The sequence below is a fragment of the Mobula birostris genome, chromosome 2 (assembly GCF_030028105.1).
Source record: "Mobula birostris isolate sMobBir1 chromosome 2, sMobBir1.hap1, whole genome shotgun sequence".
Lineage (NCBI taxonomy): Eukaryota > Metazoa > Chordata > Chondrichthyes > Myliobatiformes > Myliobatidae > Mobula > Mobula birostris.
Genome location: NC_092371.1, coordinates 115,820,758 through 115,843,751, shown reverse-complemented (window position 1 = coordinate 115,843,751; position 22,994 = coordinate 115,820,758). Strand labels below are relative to the sequence as shown.

General features: G+C 40.8%; 1 protein-coding gene across 4 annotated transcripts in view; it reads left to right on the top strand.

Annotated features, from left to right (window-relative positions):
• Positions 1-22,994, top strand: part of thumpd2 (THUMP domain containing 2) — a 45,018-nt gene that overhangs the window by 1,867 nt on the left and 20,157 nt on the right. For 3 of the 4 annotated variants that reach the window (XM_072277618.1, XM_072277617.1, XM_072277616.1), the window contains exon 2: positions 9,577-9,709. The exons of the other annotated variant lie outside the window; for it this stretch is intronic. In XM_072277618.1, coding sequence (XP_072133719.1) covers positions 9,577-9,709 — 133 coding nt within the window. The remainder of the gene's footprint in view (positions 1-9,576; positions 9,710-22,994) is intronic. 4 annotated transcript variants of the gene reach the window in all.

Here is a 22,994-nt window from a genome sequence, read left to right as displayed (position 1 = left end):
TGTGTGCTGCATAGCCTCTGTGCCTTGACATTTCAAGTGTTTAGTTGTTGTGAGAATATCTGCCTCCACTACCCACAAGAAACATGTTTCAACCACCCTCTGGGTAAGAAAAGTATTCCCTCTCTAAACCTCTTGCATCTTACTCTAAATCTATTCCTCCTGATTTTTAAAGTTCAAAGTAAATTTATTATCAAATAAATGTTTCTATGTATTACCTTGAGATTAATTTTCTTACAGACATTTACAAGAAAAAAAGAAATGCAATAGAATTTTACAAAAAACTGTGAGGCCATAAGGCAGGAGTAGGCCATTAGGCCCATTGTTTCTGCTCAGCCATTCCATAGTGACTGATTAATTAATCGTATCAATTTCATTTCCCTGACTTCTCCCTGTAATCTATGACACCCTTACCTATCAAAACCAATCAACCTCCACGTTAAACATACCCCAATGACTTGCCCTCCACAGCATCTGCAACAATGAATTCCACTGATTCGCCAATCTATGGCTAAAGAAATTCTTCCTTTCTCCATTCAAAAGAGATTTTTTTTAATTCTGAGCTGTGCCCTCTGTTCCTAGACTCTACCACTATTGAAAGCCTCCTCTACACGTTGCCTCTATCTAGGCCCTTAAATATTTGGTAGGTTTCAAATGAGCTCCTCCCTCATTTTTCGAAACTCCAGTGAGTACAGGCTCAGAACATTCAAATGCTCCTCATACATTAACCCTTTCATCCTTGTGATCATTCTCATAAACCTCCTCTGGACCTCTCCGATGCTAGCACATCCTTGGATAAGGGGCCTAAACTGCTCAGAATATTTTGAGAAAAAATGTACTTTGACATGTGGTCTGACCAATGCCTTAATATTTCAACCGTGATTTAATATTCTAATCCTCTCAAAATGAATGCTCACTTTGCATTTGCCTTCCTTACTACTGACTCAACTTGCAAATAAACCTTTAGGGAATCCTGCACTAAGACGTCTGTTAGATATCTGGGTTATGACCAAAGGGAAAATGGCTGGAGTCGCGTCATAAATCAAACTTACATAAATTAATGAAGATAGTGAAAAGAAAACTGCCAATATTTACAGAAAAGTATGTACCAGAAAACACAATATTAGCTTCATACTTTCTTTATTCGGTGTGATCTGGCAGCTCCCATATCCCTCTCCCACTGAGTGCGAAGATTTTTTTAAGGTAACTGGAATCTTTACTTACCATCTTTACTTACCAACAAAGTTTACTTAAGACTACACATGAATTAGAATATGATGCATTCCACAACGTAATTACAATCATTTTACAAAATAAACAGAAGAATCGACCTTAATTCCAGGATTCAATTTGATTCAGGTTTAATTGTCATTTCATCATCATCATCATCATCATCATGACTGCCATAGCCCACACACTCATGTTTCGGGTCAAGTGGATCAATTCATTGGTATTCATTTCCAGTTCTCTGGTTGCTGTCTCCATCATCATTTGTCTTTGCTTTCCTTTTGCTTTCTTCCCTTCAATATTTCCCATAATTACCATGCATTCTAACTCCTCTTTCCTAATCACATGTCCAATGAAGTTACGTTGCCTTTTCATGATCTCATACATTATTTCTCTTTTTGTGTTTGCTCTGTTCATGACATCCTTGTTAGATATTCGTTTCATCCATGATATTCTTTGCATCCTCCTCAAAAACCACATCTCTGCTGCTTCAATTCATTTCCTCATGTTACTAGATATTGTCCAACATTCTGAGCCATTTAACATAACTGGATAAACGTAACATTTCAGTACTCTGAGGCGGGTTGTCATGCCTAGTTTAGTATTGGTCAGTATACCCTTCATTCTTGTGAAGGTGTTCTTTTGCCATCCCTGTTCTTCTTTTGATGTCCATGTTGCACCTACCATCTGATGTCACCCAGCTTCCTAAGTAGCAAAATTCTGTACTTGTTTTATGTCTTCCCCGTTTATTCTCAGCCTGCAGATAGGATTCTCCTTCTTTTTGGATATCACCATACATTCTGTCTTTTTGCTATTGTAGACCCATTTTTGCACTTTCTTCAACAATTATATCAATTAAATTTTGTAGTTCTTCCTCCGTATTTGCAATTAACACAGTGTCATCTGTATATCTGAAATTATTGATGTTTTCACTGCCAACTTTGATTCCCAAGATGTCTCTCATTTTTTGTAATATTGTTTCACTGTACACATTAAATAAATCAGGGGAGAAAACATACTCTTGTCTAACACCTCTCTTGATTTTCGTAAACTGACTCACTTCTCCATCCATTCTTACAGTGGCAGTTTGTTCCCAGTACAGATTTCTGATTAGGCGGAGATCTTTCGAATCTAGATCTAGAGTTTTCTGTAATATTTCAAATAACTTATTGTGCTTCACTTTATCAAATGCTTTTGTGTAGTCGATAAAACAAACAAATCTTTTTGCCCTTGAATGGCTCATTCTGATCCTTGCCATCAATATTGCATTTCTTGTACCTTTGTCTTTCACAAAACCACATTGTTCTTTATCTATTTCAGCTTGTATCTTACTTTTAGCTCTTGTCATCAAAATTCTGAGAAGTATCTTGGTGATATGACTCATTAAACTTATGGTCCTATGTAATTCACATTCTCTTGCTCCAGGTTTCTAAGGAAGAGTGATGAATACAGATTTTTTCATCTCTTCTGGTATTATTCCAGTCTCATAAATGTCATTGATTAAATCAGTAAGTTTTTCAGTTCCATAATCTTCAAAGACGACAATTTGTTCTATTACTAATTCATCAGGACCTGCTGCCTTTCCTTTCTTCATCTTATTTATTGCATTACAAACTTCAGATTTTAAAATACTTGGACCTTCAGTGTTTCTCTTAGTTACTGGTTTTTCACCTCGATCGTCTTCAAACAATTCCTGAATATACTCAGTCCACCTGTTCATAATCTGATCTTTTTCCATGATAATGGTACCGTCCTTTACTTTCAAACATCCACCTGAAGAACAGAGGAGCTTTTTACCAGTGATATTCTTGATTTGTTGATGTAATCTTTTTGGATCAGTAATAGGGATTCTTTCTATTTGCTCACATTCCTGGTTTAACCATTCTTCTTTGGCTTTTTGACATAAGCTTTTAAATTTTTTATCTAAGGGCTTATATTCTATAGGAATTGCTTTCTTCTATTAGATTTTTGATTTTATCTGTCATCCATTTACTCTTTGTGCTTTTTTTCTTCTTTAGGAATCACTGACTTTGCGGATTCTACCAGGGCATCCTTTAGAGAGTTAAATTTCATTTCATTTAACCAAAATTTCATTAGATTGTCATTTAACCAAACAGTATATGAATACTCGTGAATACAGCTTAGTGAGACAGTGTTACGATGGGGTTAAGGTGCAAAAGCACATTACCAACAGTCACATACAGTAAGCATGCACAAGATCACAATCACGTAATAAGAGTCCTGAGGCCCCACCTCCCCACCCAGTCCTCACATATACAAGCATATATAGAATATTAGTAAAAACCCAACTAGACAAATGTATATAGTCCAGACCCCTCAGTCCAATTTAAATCTTCATTCACCGCAACTGCGCTGCACCGCCCCCAGTAGAGCACAATCTGTTGGAGGCCTCTCCTCCAGTGACTGAAAATCAAGTAGCCTCACAGCTTGAGGCCCTGAGTCCATTGAAATACAAATAACATATACACATGTACACATCCCCATTACTAAAGAAATGGAATATGCTGTTGTGTTTGGCAGGAAAGGCACCACAAAGCCAACCTGAGCACACCATCTTGTTTTAGGGCCTATTTTGAGAATATGCCGGGGAAGATATTGAAGTGTGTACATTCAGGGCAACAACAGCAGAATGACAAGGCATTGTTTGTGTGTGCGAGGAGTGCTTTCACTGAGTGCTGTCAGTCACAATTCACTAGTCCCTTTGCACTTCCAATTTCTCAATTTACTCCCAATTTAGAAAATAGTGTACACCTTTATTCCTTCTGCCAAAGTGTATGACCATATACTTCCTTACGCTATTTCACCTGCCATTTCTTTGCCCATTATCCCAATCGGTTCAAGTCCTATTTCTTACTTCCTGAACACTGCCCCTCCACCTACCTTTGTATCATCTGCAAACTTGGCCACAAAGCCATCAGTTTCATCCTCTAAATCACTGACATATAAACGTGAAATGTAATGGGCCAAATACCGACCTCTATGGAACAACACTGTTCATAATCAGTCAACCAGAAATCTCCCCTTTATTCCCACTCTTTGCCTTCTGTCCATGCTAATATCTTTCATGTCATACCATGGACTCTTTATCTTGTTTAGGAGCCTCATGTGCCAAATGTCTTCTGAAAATCCAAGTAAGGAACATTTACTGATTCTCTTTTGTCTATTCTGCCTGTTATTTCTTCAAAGATTTGCAGCCAGATTTGTCAGGCAAGTTTTCCCCTTAAGGAACCCATGCTGTCTTTGGCCTTTTTTTATCCTGTCCCTCCAAGTATGCTGAAACCTAATCCTTAACAATAGATTCTAACATCTCTCCATGCACTGAAGTCAGGCTAACTGACCTGTCTTTTGCTTCCCTCCCTTCTTAAAGAGTGGAGTGATACTTGCAATTTTTCAGTCCTCTGGAACCATTCCAGAATACGGTGATTTTTAAAAGATCATTAATAATGTCTCCACAATCTTCACCTATCTTTTTCAAAACCCTAGGATGTAGTCCATCGTTAGATCTTACAGCTTCCTAAATACGTTCTCCTTATTAATAGCAACTGCACATAACTTCTGCTTGCAGATGCTCCTGAATTTCTGACATACTGTTAGTGTCTTCCAGAGTGAAGATTTATATAAAATACCTATTCAGTTCGTCCACCATTTCTTTGTTCCCCATTATTACCTCTCCAGCATCAATTTCTAGTGGTCCGATGTCCATTCTTGTCTCTCTTTCACTCTTTATATAACTGAAAATACTTTGGTATCCTCTTATATTGTTGGCTAGTTTATTTTAATTTTTCATCTTTTCACTCCTTATTGCTTGTTTAGTTGCCTTCTGTTGGTTTTTATAAGCGTCCTAATCCTCTGGCTTCCCACTAGTTTTTGCTCTGTTGTATGCCCTGTCTTTTGCTTTTATGCTGTTTTTGAGGTGTTTCTCTTTCCATATGAGTTCGGCCTTATCTTCGCAGTAGAGGATGCCATGGACAGACATGTTTGCTCAGAGACATTCAATAAAGTTAGGTGGTAAATTGTAAAATACTATTTTATTTTATTGACCTAAAAAGACTCTCACAGAAGTTTGCCTGGGTTCCGGCAAACTAGCAACAGAGGAGCTGAAGGCAGTGTGGACAGGGCCAACGAACTTAACCTGTTCTTTAACAGATTTGACATTGTGGCCCCTGGCAATTCCCCACATGAGTCATCTGTTGTCTGCCCCCAACCAACACATATTCCACTCTCCCGTCCTACCCCTCCTCACAGTCCCCCACCCTGCTCTCATGACTATACCCCTTCCCCACACGAAACCACCACAGTTGGCTTCACAGCTGAACAGGTGAGAAGACAGCTGAAACGTCTCAACCCAAGCAAAGCTGCAGGACCAGATGGCGTCAGTACCAGGGTGCTCAAAGCCTGTGCCCCTCAGCTATGTGGCGTACTTTGCCATGTATTCAACCTGAACCTGAGGCTCCGGAGGGTTCCTGTGCTGTGGAAGACGTCCTGCCTCGTCCCTGTGCCGAAGACGCCACACCCCAGCGGCCTCAATGACTACAGACCGGCGGCATTGACCTCCCACATCATGAAGACCCTGGAGAGACTTGTTCTGGAGCTGCACCGGCCTATTGTCAGGCCACACTTAGATCCCCTCCAGTTCACCTACCAGCCCTGACTAGGAGTTGAGGATGCCATCGTCTACCTGCTGAACAGTGTCTACGCCCACCTGGACAAGCCAGCGAGCACTGTGACGGTCATGTTTTTTGACTTCTCCAGTGCGTTCAATACCATCCGCCCTGCTCTGCTGGGGGAGAAGCTGACAACGACGCAGGTGGATGCTTTCCTGGTGTCATGGATTCTTCATTACCTGACTGGCAGACCACAGTACGTGTGCTTGCAACAGTGTGTGTACGACAGAGTGATCAGCAGCACTGGGGCTCCACAGGGGATTGTCTTCTCTCCCTTTCTCTTCACCATTTACACCTCGGACTTCAACTACTGCACAGAGTCTTGTCATCTTCAGAAGTTTTCTGATGACTCTGCCATAGTTGGATGCATCAGCAAGGGAGATGAGGCTGAGTACAGGGCTACGGTAGGAAACTTTGTCACATGGTGTGAGCAGAATTATCTGCAGGTTAATGTGAAAAAGACTAAAGAGCTGGTGGTAGACCTGAGGAGAGCTAAGGTACCGGTGACCCCTGTTTCCATCCAGGGGGTCAGTGTGGACATGGTGGAGGATTACAAATACCTGGGGATATGACTTGACAATAAACTGGACTGGTCAAAAAACACTGAGGCTGTCTGCAAGAAGGGTCAGAGCCGTCTCTATTTCCTGAGGAGACTGAGGTCCTTTAACATCTGCCGGACAAGTCTGTGGTGGCCAGTGCTATCATGTTTGCTGTTGTGTGCTGGGGCAGCAGGCTGAAGGTAGCAGACACCAACAGAATCAACAAACTCATTCGTAAGGCCAGTGATGTTGTGGGGATGGAACTGGACTCTCTGACAGTGGTGTCTGAAAAGAGGATGCTGTCCAAGTTGCATGCCATCTTGGACAATGTCTCCCATCCACTACATAATGTACTGGGTGGACACAGGAGTACATTCAGCCAGAGACTCATTCCACCAAGATGCAGCACAGAGCGTCATAGGAAATCATTCCTGCCTGTGGCCATCAAACTCTACAACTCCTCCCTTGGAGGGTCAGACACCCTGACCCAATAGGCTGGTCCTGGACTTATTTCCTGGCATAATTTACATATTACTATTTAACTATTTATGGTTTTATTACTATTTATTATTTGTGCAGCAACTGTAATGAAAATCCAATTTCTCCCGGGATCAATAAAGTATGACTACCAACCTACTACTGACTAGAATTCCATTTTTATGGTTCTTTTTCAGCCTATAACTTAAACTGTTTATTTCTCTCCATTGATGTTCCCTGACTTGCTGAATTCCTCCAGCATTTTGTCTGTATCGCTAAGAAGCCATCTTGTACACATTCTACAGATTCCTTATCTTGAAGGAACCTGATTTTTGCCAATCTTCCTATATATTGAAATCCTTATGACCAGAGTAATATTGTCCCGTTTGCATGCCTTTTCTGTCTCCCATGGTAATTTGTATCCACATCCTGGCTACCGTTCAGAAGCCTGTAAGTAACTTTTTTTGGGATCTTATTACCCTTTCAGGTTTTTAACTCTACCTACAAGGTTTCTATATCTTCTGATCCTATTTACTTCTTTTGAAGGATTTGATTTTTTTAACCAAAAAAAACCTCTGCCCACCTACTGGTGCTTTTCCTACAATATGTATCTTGAATGTTAAGCTCCCAGCTGTGATCTGCTTTCAATCATGACTCTGAAGATCACGTCATACCTGCCAATTTCTATCCACTTTATCTATATATAAAAGTCTGATAAACAACCAAAGTGCAAACAATGGTAAACTATGCAAATAAAAAAAATACTAAGGACAGTTGAAAGTGAGTCTGTAGGTTGTAATATCGTTCAGAGTAGGTATCCACACCAGTTCAAGAGCCTGATGGTTGTTCCTGAACCTGGTGGTGTGGGCCTTGAGATCTCTGTACTTTAGTGGGGGAAAAGGTCCTACTATCTACCCCATCCATGTCCCTCACAATTTTGTATACCTTTTATTAGGTTCCTTTACAGTCTACTGAAACCCAGCCTGTCCAGTTTCTCCTTTTAGCAGAAATTCCCGAATCAGACAATATCCTGATGAAACTCCCATGGATTGAAACCAGTCCAATCATGACCTTACAGTTTAATGAAATTACATTGTTTATATAGTTTGAAATTCTGAGAATGTAGATAACTGAGAGCATAATTTTGAGTTGGAATCAAATTTGACATTAATGAAGTAAAGCTGCAGGAAAATAAAACTACATGTAACCACTGATTTTCCTGTCATCACGTGTTGAAACCTATTTCTGTTAAAAGTGATGAATGCTTATAACTTGATAGGTACCTCATTTGGACTGTGAAGTAAATGTTCCTCATCCAAGAAGATTGGTTTATTGAGAAATGGTTGATACATCTGTCTACTACTAAAACGCTCATGCTCTGTCTGTCTGTTTGTGACCTCCAATTAGCGCAAACGGTGCTTTACAGCTGCACTTTTTTTGGCTAAATCGAATTAAAATGTGCTAACTTACAGAATACAGGCAAAGTTCAGGGTTATATATTCATATAAAATTGCTCATTCACAAAAATCAACAGACTCCCTTTCACCAGAGAGCTGATTGGCCATCATGGAAATTGGGTCGCGACAGCCCGACGCATGCACACGGCCAGCCTCAGCAGCGACACCTACCAGAGCAGAAGGTCAGGGCAGCTCTATTTCGAGGGGTCACATTCTGCTAATCACCATCAGCATGTGCAGGATTGGGACAGATCTAACTGCCACCCATCAATAAGAGATAATTAAATCTTATTGTAATGACGTACTTTGAGATACCCATAAAACCCTTTGCTGCAGTCAAAAGACAGCGGTGACTATATCACGTCCATTTAGGAGAGCGCCAACCACATCATCAGGAATAATCAGCATCCTTTGGTGTTACTGCTTCATATCTTCTATCCAGCATTAAGGTAAAAAAAAAATAGCCTAATTATGCTGCGTGGAAAGGGAAGGGGGACACTATGGTCAAGGCTGCACTACCTTTCTCTCAAAGGGTGCCCCAACGGGTCACTGGGCTGTCTAATACCATTCAAAAGGTTGATTTGAAGCTCCTCATGAGAGTTCTGTACTAACCTATTGTTATGTTTTAAATGACTTTTGAATATTTAAACAATTAGTTGCATGCAAGTTGTAGGATTACATCAGTGCACTTATGAATTACATGAGTTTTGAAGAGTTCTTGCAGCCTTTGAATACACTATAATTTGAAATTTCCCTCAAACAGACTTTTGCAACTAACTTTTTGTCTTATGTACTTATCACTATTGTATTAAGTTGTTAATATGTGTGCAAATGTATCTGTTTTGTAGAAGCTTGTAGAATCTTTGCAATTAATTTAGTATGGCATCATGGAGATACACTGTTAAATAGCCTGGGTGAGCAGGGTGACTCGGGTATCTGCCTGCCCCTCTTCCAAGTTTGTATTCGTACTTTGGTGTCCTGGGGAATGTATATGTAGCATCCTCTGGTTTCCCACGGGCCTACCGCAACCAGTAGATATTCAAGAGCATTACGCTATAGACCACGAAACCTGTAAATTTAAGGTATTTTAAAATAAAGTTGTTTTGAAGCAAAAGAAAAACAGGGAAATACAACAAAAATGGTCTGTAGGCAAAAGTATACTGACTTTGTATTCCTCCTCCCTTATGCTTATAGGTGGAACAGATATCAGGCAAAGTGTTCTTTACAGTTGAGACAGATTTAAAACAGCTGAAGAGTCTGAAATGTGCAGAGCGACTATTTTTACTGGTGAAAAAGCTGCCCCCAATCCAGGTGCCAAGACACAAAGGTGCTATAAAATATCTTTAACGTTTGTTTCTAACATTATCTGTGGTTCTGTGAAAATAGACGTGGTTTGTTTGTGCATTTTTTTCTAAATAGTTTTTGTTGCAATATATAAAGTAGATTTTGGCATTGTAGATAATGTGGTCGATTATCTGGGTATAACAAATGTAGGAAAATGCATTTACTTTGGTGAAGTACTGTTCTGTCAATTTTCTGTAAGAGTGTAATGATCGCAGGAATTCAGGAATAATACCAGCTCACCCACAACCTGACTTTGCCCCATACATTTGATCCAGGTATGTATGCGAAGCCTAATCATCTTGGAATAGGAAAGAGTAGCTTACCTCGATGTCAGGACAACCTTTTGTTGAAGGTGATTTCAGTAGCCCCACAAAAACTGAGAATGCTAATTCTAAAATAGAAAAATGCCCTCTGGTGGCCACAACTTTATCATTCTGCAAAGGAAGACAATGGCAGTTATTAGAGGTCATTTGTCACATGCCCTTCAACAGCTACTGGTGACCTACTGTTTTTTTTCCAGTGTTTGTGCTATTTACTGACATTATTAGGTGACATATGAAACTTTTCTGATAATGAAGCAGCCCATTTCAACTATAGGATTGGATTGTCAAGTGGCAAGTAAAAATTGAATCCCGTTAGTGCCAGGTAGCGATCGGAAATTCAGTCATGGTTGCCTATTCTTCAAACATCAATCAATTTTTTAGCCAAATTAGAAAGTATTGAATTGAAAGTATAATTCTACCTGCAGCAATCAAAGGAAGGAAAATATGTTCCCTCTAGTGCTTGTAAATAATGCCAAGCCTTTGAGTGGAGTGAACCACTTATTCTAATTGTCCATCCTCTGTTCCTATTTTTGAAGCCCTGATGTTGACCTTGCTGTTCCAGGAAAGCTTTTGATAAATGATGACCTTCCAGATGTTGCAAATAGATGAATGAGTGATAATGATGCTGGTCAAGGTCGAGGTGAAAGTCAGATCTTCAGTTGCTCAGCAACAGGGGTTCCCAACTTTTTTTATGCCATGGACCAATACCATTAAGCAAGGGGTCCATGGACCCCCGGTTGGGAATCCCTGCTCTGCATTGACTAATTTTTAATTGGCCCATGAGGGGCAAGTATTGGCCAGGATTCTGGGAGTAACTTCCTTGCTTGATTTCAAAAAACAAAACAATCAAGGGATTTCTTACATCCATTTAAAATGCAGACGTGGCCTCAATTTAACATCTCACCCAAACTATGGCCCTTTGAACAGTGTTGGTATTTCTCAAACATGTGATCTTATTATTGAGGAAGCTTTTTAGAGATGGTCAAGAATATATACTGAGTTATGAGAGAATACTGTCCTTAAAGTATTTTCTTCATTCACAATCTAGTTGACAATATTTTTATGCAAAATATTTTCTGGTTTGCTTTTAACAAGTGAACAGCATACAAATGCTTGGAAATGTAAATTATTTTTATTTATTTTTATGATCTGAAGTACTTGGGGAAATTCACATGTTTCCCTTGTCTAAATATGTCTCAGTCTAGTTGTTTCACAGAAGATGGAGTCTTGCAGATGAATTTCATTCTAGTTGAAGTGAATGAGTGTGAAACATTAAGTGAGATAAATATATTAAAATATAGAGCATTTGGCCCTGATGAAATACACCCGAGGCATCCAAATCACCCAATAACAGAGGCTCTGACTAGCTGTCCAATCCTCCCTGGTAACAAAGAAATAAGTGGGAGAGTGTAATTGATAGTCTTACTCTAAGAACTAGCATTAATTTGGTGGGTTACATTACCTAATTTAATATCTTACAGAAATATGCTTTAACAAATGTGATTGTTTTGGTGACAATGTAGAAGAAATTTATTATTTTGTAGCCAGGACTGGAAGATTGTAGCTGTGAAGGAGAGGCTGCAGTTGTTTTCTTTGGAAGAGAGAAGGCTGAGGTGAAATTTCTTTTTTTTCACACTTCAATATTTTTATTAAGAAAAAGTTAACATCTTATATATATTCCATAATAAACAAATATTCTACAGTTCTAAGAAAGCACTCAGCTATGCATTCAATAATTAATGGAGGTGAAATTTAATTGTGAGGTTTAAAATTATGCGTGACTCGAATAGATTAGTTAGGCTGAATTTATTTTCCTATTAAAAGATGGATTAGTAAAGAGATTACTAATCAGTCATTAATGTGAAAACATGTCCAGCCTAATTTTTTTTTCCCAATCATAGGAACGTGGTATCTGAAATTGTGGTAGATCTTGGGGCTATATTTGAAGATAACTGAAGTAATAAGAAACTAGTGAGGGAATATGGGGGATTACATTGGGTAGGTTATTTTTATTTTTTTTTAATTTACAGGATGTGGGTGTTGCCAGCTAAAGCAGCATTCATTGCCTATCTCTAGCTTCCCTTGAGAAGCTGGTGATGAGCTGCTTTCTTCAAGCGCTGCAGTCCCTGAGGTGAAGGTACACCCACAATGCTGTTAGGGAGGGAATTCCATGATTTTGACCCAGCGACAATGAAGGAATGGCGATATGTTTCCAAGTCAGGATGGTGAATGACTTGGAGGGGGATTACCAAATAGTGGTGTTCCCAGGTATCTGCTGTTCTCATCCTTTAGATGGTAGTGGTCGTGGGTCTGGAAGTTGCTGCCTTAGGAACTTTGGTGTGTTGTTGCAGTGCATCTTGTAGATGGTACACACTGCTACAACTATTCATCGATGGTGGAGGTATTACTTGCCACTTGTCAGCTCAAGCCTGGATATGTTCCAGGTCCTGCTGCATTTGGATATGAACTGCTTCACTATCTGAGGAGTCACAAATGGTGCAGAACATTGTGCAGTCATCTACAAACTTCCCCACTTCTGACCTTATGACGGAAGGAAGGTCATTGATGAAGGAGCTGAAGATGGTTGGTCCTAGAACATTTCCCTGAGGAACTCCTGCAGAATCTCCTGAAGATGAGATGATTGACCTCCAACCACCACAACCATCTTCCCTTGTGTTAAGTATGATTCCAGCCAGCAGAGGGTTTTCCCCCTAATTCCCTTTGACTCCATTTTAGCTAGGGCACCTTGATGCCATACTCAGTTAAATGTTGCCTTGATGTGGAGGACTATCACTCTCACCTCACTTCTGGTATTTAGCTCTCTGGCCCTAACTTGGACCAAGGAGGTGATGAGGTCAGGAGCTGAGTGATCTTGACGGAACCCAAACTGGGGATTCATAAGCAGGTAACACACATCAAAGTTGCTGGCGAACGCAGCAGGCCAGGCAGCATCTCTAGGAAGAGGTACAGTCGACATTTCAGGCCGAGACCCTTCGTCATAAGCAGGTTATTGCCGAGTAGGTGCTGCATGTTATCACTGTTGATGACCCCTTCCGTTACTTTGCTGGTGATTGAAAGAAGGCTTATAGGGCGGTAATTGGCTGGGTTGGACTTGTCCTGTTTCTTGTGTACAGGACATACTTGGGCAATTTTCCATATTGTCAGGGAGATGTCGGTGTTGTAGCTGTACTGAAACAGCTTGGCTAGTGGCGTGGCAAGTTCTGGAGCACAAGTCTTCAAGACTATTGCCGGGGTTTTGTCTGGGCCCATAGCCTTTGAGGTATCCAGTGCTTTCAGCTGTTTCTTGATATCACGTGGAGTGAATGGGCTTGGCTGCATACTGACATCTGGGATACTGAGGACTTCTGGAGGAGGCCAAGCTGGATAATCCACTTGGCACTTCTGACTGGAGATTGTTGCAAATGCCTCAGCCTTATCTTTTGCACAGGTGTGCTGGGCTGCTCTATCATTGAGGATGGGGATATTTGTGGAGCCTCCTCCTCCAGTGAGTTGTTTGACTGTCCATCACCGTTCACGGATGGATGTGGCAGGACTCCAGAGATTAGATCTGATCCACTGGTTGTTGGACCACTTAGCTCTGTGTAGTACTTGCTGCTTATGGTGTTTGGCATGTAAGTAATCCTGTATTGTGGCTTCATCACAGTGACACCTCATATTGAGGTATGCCTGGTGTTGTTCTCAGCATGCCCTCCTGCGCTCTACATTGAACCAGGGTTGATCCCCTGGCCTGGTGGTAATGTTAGAGAGGGAGATATGCTGGGCCATGAGGTTACAGATTGTAGTAGAGTACAATTCTGCTGCTAGATCAATGTTGACCAGCACAGACATGATGGGCTGAATGGCCTCTTGCTGTGATTCTGATTCTAATTTCTGACATAAGACACCTGCAAAAAAATATGATATATGTACGCATTCATATTTGAAAATAATTTTCTGCATCAGTGTCACTTTGGTGCCAGACAAGGCATTGTTTTTTTAACACTGTTGGACATTATGCTTATTACCCCAATACACTTTTCATTTACATATTTTAGATGTAACACAGTGTATTCCGTTAATTGGGCCTTCGGTTAATAGGAACAGTCAGTTATTTGGGACAACTCATATAGAACAAAAACAAATCAAGAAAATAGCTAGGATTCCCTTCACTTGTTTGAGAGCCATGTTGCTTAATTGGAACAGGAGATTGTTGTATCTAAATAGTGTCTGTCACTTTTTATGGCTGTTAGAGCGAACAATTTTTAAAATAGTGTCAGTTGTGTTTGTGTTCAAAGAGCAGTGATTTTTGTCACTGGGATAGTTGGTAAGAAATAAGCAGGAAGATAAATCAGAACTGTTTCAAGCATTCAGGCTTGGAGGTGCCAGAAACAATCAGGAGTGAAAATGGAACAATTTCACTACCTCAACAAGTTAGGAACTATGAAGAATTTGAAGGTATTGACAATCATCTTAAATATTACAATGAAAATTAAGACTTGGGGGATGCAATCATTGAATGCATTGTATGCAGGCAGTCCATTATTTGCACTAGTTGACTGTGCTGATTTTGTTCATTTATAGTTAATCAAAAGAGCAGAACAGCGTACAGTCAATACGCAAGTTGGTAAGTCCCAGGGTCGGAGGTTTGGGTGGCAGGAAGTATGAGGGCCAGTGACCTCCTGGGTCAGCAAGCTGCATGGTGAGGCCCATGTAAATCTAAAGGTCAAAGTCACGTCACATGATTGACAAGTGCTAGGGTTGATACCCAGAGATCGGCAAAAGCAAGAGAACGAGTCTAAGGATTGGCAACCAGAAGTTGAAGCCGATTTTGATCTTTAACCTTCAGGTAAGTCCAGAGGTCAAAGCCTGAAGGTCAAAGATCAAAGTCAACAAGTTTGAGAGTTGAGGCCTGAAGTTCGAAGACCCTGGGCCAGCATGCCTAAAGATTGAAATTTCAAATTAAAATTTATAATCAGAGTACATACATGTCACTGCATATAATCCTGAGATTCTTTTTCCTTCGGGCATACTTAACAAATCTATAGAACAGTAACTGTAAACAGGATCAATGAACAACAAACTGTGCAAATGCAAATATAAATAAATAGCAATAAATAATGAGAGTATGAAATAACAAGACAATGGGGTAGTAACTGTTCTTGAACCTAGTGGTGTAAGGCCTGAGGCACTTGTACCTTCTACCTGATGGCACCAGCTTGAAAAGAACATGGCCTGGGTTGTGAGGGTTTTTGGTGATGGATGCTGCTTTACTACAAGAATGCTTCATGTAGATGTGCTCAATGGTTGGGAGGGTTTTACCTGTGGTATACTGGGCTGAATCCACTACCTTTCATAGGATTTTCAGCTCAAAGGCAGTGGTGTTCCCATACCAGGCCACAATGCAGCTAGTCAGCACACTTTCCACCACACATTTACAGAAGTTTGCCAAGAACTGTGATGAAATGCTGAATTTCTGCAGACTCCTGAGGAAGTAGAGGTGCTGTCATGCTTTCTTTGCAATTATATTTATATGATGGGTCCAGGACAGGTCCTCTAAAACAGTGACACTCTTTAAAGTTGCTGACGCTCTCCACCCCTGGGCTGGCATGTTCAGAGTTCAAGGCCTGACGTCTGCAAGTCCTGGCCAGTGACTGGAGCTTGGAAGCCCAATGCCTGCAATTCTGAGAGTCTTGGGCCAAGGATTGGTGGTCAGAAGCCCAGAGGAGTCTGTTCTGGGTTTAGAGGCCTGTCTGTGTATATGAGTGGGTGGATGGGTAGGAGGGTGGCAAAGAGGCTTGTTTTGCTGTTGTTGTTTTCTTGAAGTGTTGTTATGCTGAACATGGTGGGCATGCTATGTTGGCAACGCTTGTGGGCTGCCCCAGCCCATCCTTGATTGTATTGGTCATTAGCGCAAATGGTACATTTTACTGTCTCTTTTGATGTACTTGTGATAAGTAAATTAATCTGAATAATAATGTATACAGTTGTGAACAATGGTGGTGAAACAAAGGGGGGGAAGTAAATATGAACCTCGACACGGTTTTATCCCCCCTTGTTCAATCCCTTCCTGCCTATGTTCGTGACATTTCTCACACTCTTAAACTTTTCGATGATTTTAAGTTCCCTGGCCCCCACCGCTTTATTTTCACCATGGATGTCCAGTCCCTTTATACTTCCATCCCCCATCAGGAAGGTCTCAAAGCTCTCCACTTCTTTTTGGATTCCAGACCTAACTAGTTCCCCTCTACCACTACTCTGCTCCGTCTAGCGGAATTAGTCCTTACTCTTAATAATTTCTCCTTTGGCTCCTCCCACTTCCTCCAAACTAAAGGTGTAGCTATGGGCACCCGTATGGGTCCTAGCTATGCCTGCCTTTTTGTTGACTTTGTGGAACAATCTATGTTCCAAACCTATTCTGGTATCTATCCCCCACTTTCCTTTGCTACATCGACTACTGCATTGGCGCTGCTTCCTGCACGCATGCTGAGCTCGTTGACTTCATTAACTTTGCCTCCAACTTTCACCCTGCCCTCAAGTTTACCTGGTCCATTTCCGACACCTCCCTCCCCTTTCTAGATCTTTCTGTCTCTATCTCTGGAGACAACTTATCTACTGATGTCTACTATAAGCCTACTGACTCTCACAGTTATCTGGACTATTCCTCTTCTCACCCTGTCTCTTGCAAAAATGCCATCCCCTTCTCGCAATTCCTCCGTCTCCGCCGCATCTGCTCTCAGGATGAGGCTTTTCATTCCAGGACGAGGGAGATGTCTTCCTTTTTTAAAGAAAGGGGCTTCCCTTCCTCCACCATCAACTCTGCTCTCAAACGCATCTCCCCCATTTCACGCATATCTGCTCTCACTCCATCCTCCCATCACCCCATTAGGAATAGGGTTCCCCTTGTCCTCACCTACCACCCCACCAGCCTCCGGGTCCAACATATTATTCTCCTTAACTTCCGCCACCTCCAACGGGATCCCACCACTAAGCACATCTTTCCCTCCCCCCCCCGCCTTCCGCAGGGATCGCTCCCTATGCGACTCCCTTGTCCATTTGTCCCCCCCCATCCCTCCCCACCAATCTCCCTCCTGGCCCTTATCCTTGTAAGCGGAACAAGTGCTACACATGCCCTTACACTTCTTCCCTTACCACCATTCAGGGGCCCAGACTGTCCTTCCAGGTGAGGCGATACTTTACCTGTGAGTCGGCTGGGGTGATATACTGTGTCCGGTGCTCCCGATGTGGCCTTCTATATATTGGCGAGACCCAACACAGACTGGGAGATTGTTTCGCTGAACACCTACGCTCTGTCCGCCAGAGAAAGCAGGATCTCCCAGTGGCCACACATTTTAATTCCACGTCCCATTCCCATTCTGACATGTCTATCCACGGCCTCCTCTACTATAAAGATGAAGCCACACTCAGGTTGGAGGAACAACACCTTATATTCTGTCTGGGTAGCCTCCAACCTGATGGCATGAACATTGACTTCTCAAACCTCTGCTAATCCCCCACCTCCCCCTTGTACCCCATCCGTTATTTATTTATATACACCCATTCTTTCTCTCTCTTTCCTTTTTCTCCCTCTGTCCCTCTCACTATACCCTTTGCCCATCCTCTGGGTTTCCCCCCCTCCCCCTTTTCCTTCTCCCTGGGCCTCCTGTCCCATGATCCTCTCGTACCCCTTTTGCCAATCACCTGTCCAGCTCTTGACTCCATCCCTCCCCCTCCCACTTTCAAATTTCTTACTAGCTCTTCTTTCAGTTAGTCCTGATGAAGGGTCTCGGCCCGAAATGTCAACTGTACCTCTTCCTGGCCTGCTGCGTTCACCAGCAACTTTGATGTGTGTTGCATGAACTGAAATAACATGGGGTAGATGAATTAGCTACAAGTAAACACTGAAATTAAAGAAATTTGTGAACTGTTTTATATACTAACCTCCACAGATCTAACTGATAGAAAACATGTTCAAGGAATACAGTAGTCAAAATAATAGTAAGTACGTCATTAAATTAAGCTAAATAATTGTAAAACTATGAGGATCATGGACACAAAGTGGAGAAGCAGAGTAATACCTTAAATGGCAAGTATATTTTGAGAAAGGATGGCTTTTTCTTAGTTAAGCTCAATGTTTCTATGAATCATCGGATGATAATAAATGTTAATATCTTAGCATAGAATGACCAGATAGGACCATTCAATTTAATATAGGGCAAGTATATGAAAGAGACATTTGAATAAAACAATAACATCCCTTGAATTTGCTCAATTAAGATCATTATTTTCCAGTCACTGTATGTCTTCATGAGCTCAATGCTGAATAAAGCTATCTCTCTCTCTTAACTGCACTGAATGACTAAGCATCCATGGTCTTTAGGTCAGTTCCAAAAACTTGCAGCAAGCTAAGTGAATAGAATGATTAAAATCTTGGCCCTAAATGGATACATATTTTATCCTGTTATTGACCCTTCTACACTCTTCAGCTTGGGAAAAGAAAGAACCTTTTAATATTCATCTTTCTAAGCCCTCAAGAATTTTATGTATTTCAATGCAATCACCTCTCTTACTCAACTCTAGGGACTGTAAGGCCATCCTATTTTTCTTTGTAAGAAAGCTTTCCAATCCCAGAGATATTGCATCCTGTCTAAGCCCCGTGTGTCCTTATGTAGACAGATGGACCAAAAACTCTATATACTATGTAATTGCAATAATTATTCTTCACTCTTCCTTACAGAAAAGGTTAGTTTATAGGTATGACAGGTAAAAAGATTCCCATAAGGTATCTATCTGTCTGCGTTTCTCCAGACCAAGCTCTTCCCTGGAACCTACAAATGGTCTACACTGGTCTACTTGGTCTACACTTGGTCTAACCCACTTGGTCTACACTGACCAAAATTCCCATCTAAGCCAGTCCAACTTGCCCAGGTTTCACTCATATCCCTCTGAATCTTTCCTATCCACATAACTGTCCTAATGTTTTTTAATAGCTGTAAATGTACATGCCTTTGTCACTTCTTCTGACATATATGCACTACCTACTGCGTGAAACAGATTGCCCCTCATGTTCCTGACAGAGTCTCTTCCTCCCGTCAAGGCATATGGCATCAGCTTACCCAGCACGGGCAGATTCATCTACCTGGGCAGCATCATTTGGCAGAATGGAAGGGACCAAGGACCACATTCAGTGCAGACTCAGCAAAACTAGAAACGTCTTCAGATCAATAAGCAACATATGGGGATCTACCAAGTACAGCATCCACACCAAGATAAAACTGTTCCAGAGCTGCGATGTATGGGTCAGAAAGCTGGTGTATGACAGAGAATGACCTTGCCAAACTGCTGCCATTCCACACTTGGAGCACAATAGAGAAGATGGCCAAGGACAGGCAGCGATGGAGGACCTTCATTGCTTCCCTAAATGTCAGCAACCTAACAGGCAGTAACTAACTACTCAGGTTCCTTTTAAATCTTTCCCCTCTCACTTTAAACTTATACTATGCAGTTTTTGATTCCTCAACCCTAATACATTCCTAATTGCCTTTTTGAAAGCAATTGAAGCTTAAAAGGAGGAGCAATAGAGACCCCAGGAGTTTAAAAATGGTGGGGTTACAGAAACAAGGAGTTTACATGGTTTTTGTCTTGGGGAGTGTTAATAGTGAAATAAGGCCCTAGTGTTATTTGGACACAATTCAGTTTAAAGCAATTGAAGGATAAATCATGGCAGGAGAATTCTAAATGTTGGCATGCTTCATTCAGGCTACATGGGCGATCAGCAACATGTTCACTGTCATTAGTACACATTTGTGCAGTTAGAGTATCAAAGATGTAGCTAATGATCAACTGCAATCTATATAGAGCCAGAGCTACTGATTGTGGAATACAGGTTTCCCCCGCTATCCGAAAGAGCGTTCCTTTGAAACCTTTCGTAAGCCAAAATGGCATAAAGCGAAGAAGCAATTACCATTAATTTATTGGGAAAAATTTTTGTGTGCTCCCAGACCCATAAGATAACCTACCAAATCATACCAGATAGCACATAAATCTAAAATAACACTAACATATAGTAAAAGCAGGAATGATATGATAAATACACAGCCTATATAAAGTAGAAATCATGTATGTACAGTGTAATTTCACTTATCAGAATTGGGAAGATTTAGCCAAAACCGATTTGTAGAAAAAAATTGGCATGTACACACATGCGCACACACCTGCCTGCGCAAGGCTTCCCGGTCATGGTAGTCTTTCTCGGGGTAAACGCAAGTTTAAAGTGGGCGCCTTTTTTTGTAAAAGCGAAAATCCTCTTCAGATTTCTTTCAGTTAGCGAAAACAGGTACTAATGTAGGTCTTTCATAAAAGCGGAGTGGTGTAAAGTGAACTTTCGTAAAGCAGGGGACACCTGTACTGTGGAATATAGCACATTCCAGTTAATTGGGACACATCGAGACCAGTATATTTTGACCCAATTAACCAGCTGCCCCAATTAGCTGAAGTTTTATGGAAATAATTTTAAAAAGGCAAACTACTGTTTTACTGAGCAACAAGTTATGTATTTAAATGAAATAAAGAACAAATTAGATTGCTACCTCTATTACTACAGTACTGTAAAACTGTGTATTAATTCCTAATAGCTATCAATGGAGAGATTTTCCAATAATTTAGGAAGGAAAGACAAAAAGGAAAAGGAGTTAGGAGAGTGTTGCTACGTAAAGAAGAGGTTAATGCATAGGTGAAGAAGCATGTTAGCTCAGATAATGTGGCATCTGTATGGGCAGAGCTAAGAATTACTACTGGGCAGAAAAAACATGCCCTGCAAACTGTAGGAGTGATATTAAGCATGTAATTAGAGGTGTAGAAAATAAGGATACAGCTGTAATTTGTGGGTGGTTCTTAACTACACATCAACTGAATTAGTGACAATATCTTAGAGGAGGAATTTATGGAGTGTATATGGAATTGTTATTGTAGAATGAGAAAGAATTAAAGTTAGTAAATCTCTGTAAACTCACAAGCTACTCTCCATTGCTAATGTATTGAATTGCCAGTAAACAAAGCATAAATACTGTGCTATATGATTAGGTATGCTTTCAAATCCATGATGAAGCTGATGGCATACAGGACTAATGAATTTCTGGTAAGCATGACATCGAGACCCCAAAACTTGGGATTGTGTAATTGACTATTGATCTCTTCACTGGGCTGGAATAAATCAAAGGTTCATTTTGTAATAGTAATTGCCATCCTATCTACTCGGTATGTAATTAGTATGATTAAATTAAACACAATTATAACAAAAAAGTTTCAAAGTAAGTTTGAATTTGGATTCCAAAATTTAGATCTCTATTTGATTTCTGATTATTCACATAATGTTCACTTGACTAGATGAGTGCAGCTTGTACATCCACAAATTATCAACCCCATCCAAGACAAAACATCTGCTAGATTGGCACTTCATCAAGCAGTCTAAACATTCATTCCTACATCCACTGGAATAGTTTAGTTGCAGCAAATGAACTGCAGTTACTCTCCTATTCTCATATGACCTCTAACATCGTGGAGAGCTAAAGGCAGCAGGCACATGGGAACACTGCCATTATAGGTTCCTCAACAAGTTTAACACCTCTTTACTAATCAATAAGCTCCAAAACCTGGGCCTCTGTACTTCCCTCTGCAACTGGACCTTTGATGTCCTCAATGGGAGACCACAGTCAATGCAGATAGAAATAATATCAGCCCTCTGACAATCAGCATTGGCATACCTCAATGATGTGTACTTAGCTTACTGCTGTACTCTTTCTACAACCTCGACTGTGGCTAGGCACAGCTCAAACACCATCTATAAATTTGCTGATGACAACTATTGTTGGTGAAATTTTAGATGGTGACAAGGAGAGGCATACAGGAGTGATATAATCAATTGGTTGAATGGTTTTGCAGTGACAACCTTGCACTCAGTATTAACAAGACCAAGGAATTGATTGTGTGCTTTAGGAAAGGGATGTCGCGGGAACACCCACTAGTCCTCATCAAGGGATCAGCAGTGGAAAGGGTGAACAGTTCCAAATTCCTCAGTGCCAACATCTCTGAGGATCTATCCTGGGCCCAACATTTTGATGCAATTACAAAGAAGCCACAACAAAAGCTATTTTTCACTAGAAGTTTGAGGAGAATTGGTTTGACCCCGAAGACTCAAATTTCTACAGATGTACAGTGGAGAGCTTACTAACCGACTGCATCACCGATATGGTGTGGAGGGGTGACAACACAAGATCAGAAAAAGCTGCAGAAAGTTACAAACTCAGCCGGCTCCATCATGTGCGCTGGCCTGCCCAGCATTGAGGACACCTTGAAAAGGCATGCCTCAAAAAGGTGGCATACATCATTAAGGAATTTATTGTGAATACCCACAAGAAAGTGAATCTCAGGATTGTCTATGGTGACATGTATGTACTTCGATAATAAATTTACTTTGGACTTTGAAGACACACACTCAACATTTTAGAAACAGCTTCTTCCCCTCTACTTTCCGATTTCTCAATGGACAATGAACCCATGTACACTACCTCAATATTTTTTTTCAGTACTGAGTTAATTGGATTTTTTAAATATATTATTATACTTTTTTATTCTTACGTATTGCAATGTACTGCTGCCGCAAAACAACTAATTTCACCATGTTTCTTCATTGTTGATGGGTTAGAATCTTGAAACTCCCTACCAAACTGATGTCAGAGTACGTTCATCACACCGACGTGATTCATCTAACCTCCTCAAGAACAGCCGGGATGGGTAATAACTGCTGGCCTTGTCAACACCAGCATCCTGAAACATATGAAAACATCCTATGAAATGCCATGATGTGGTTGTGTCTTTTTAAAATTCAAAGTACATTTATTATCGAAGTATGTATGTAGTATACAACCCTGAAATTCATCTTCCCCACAG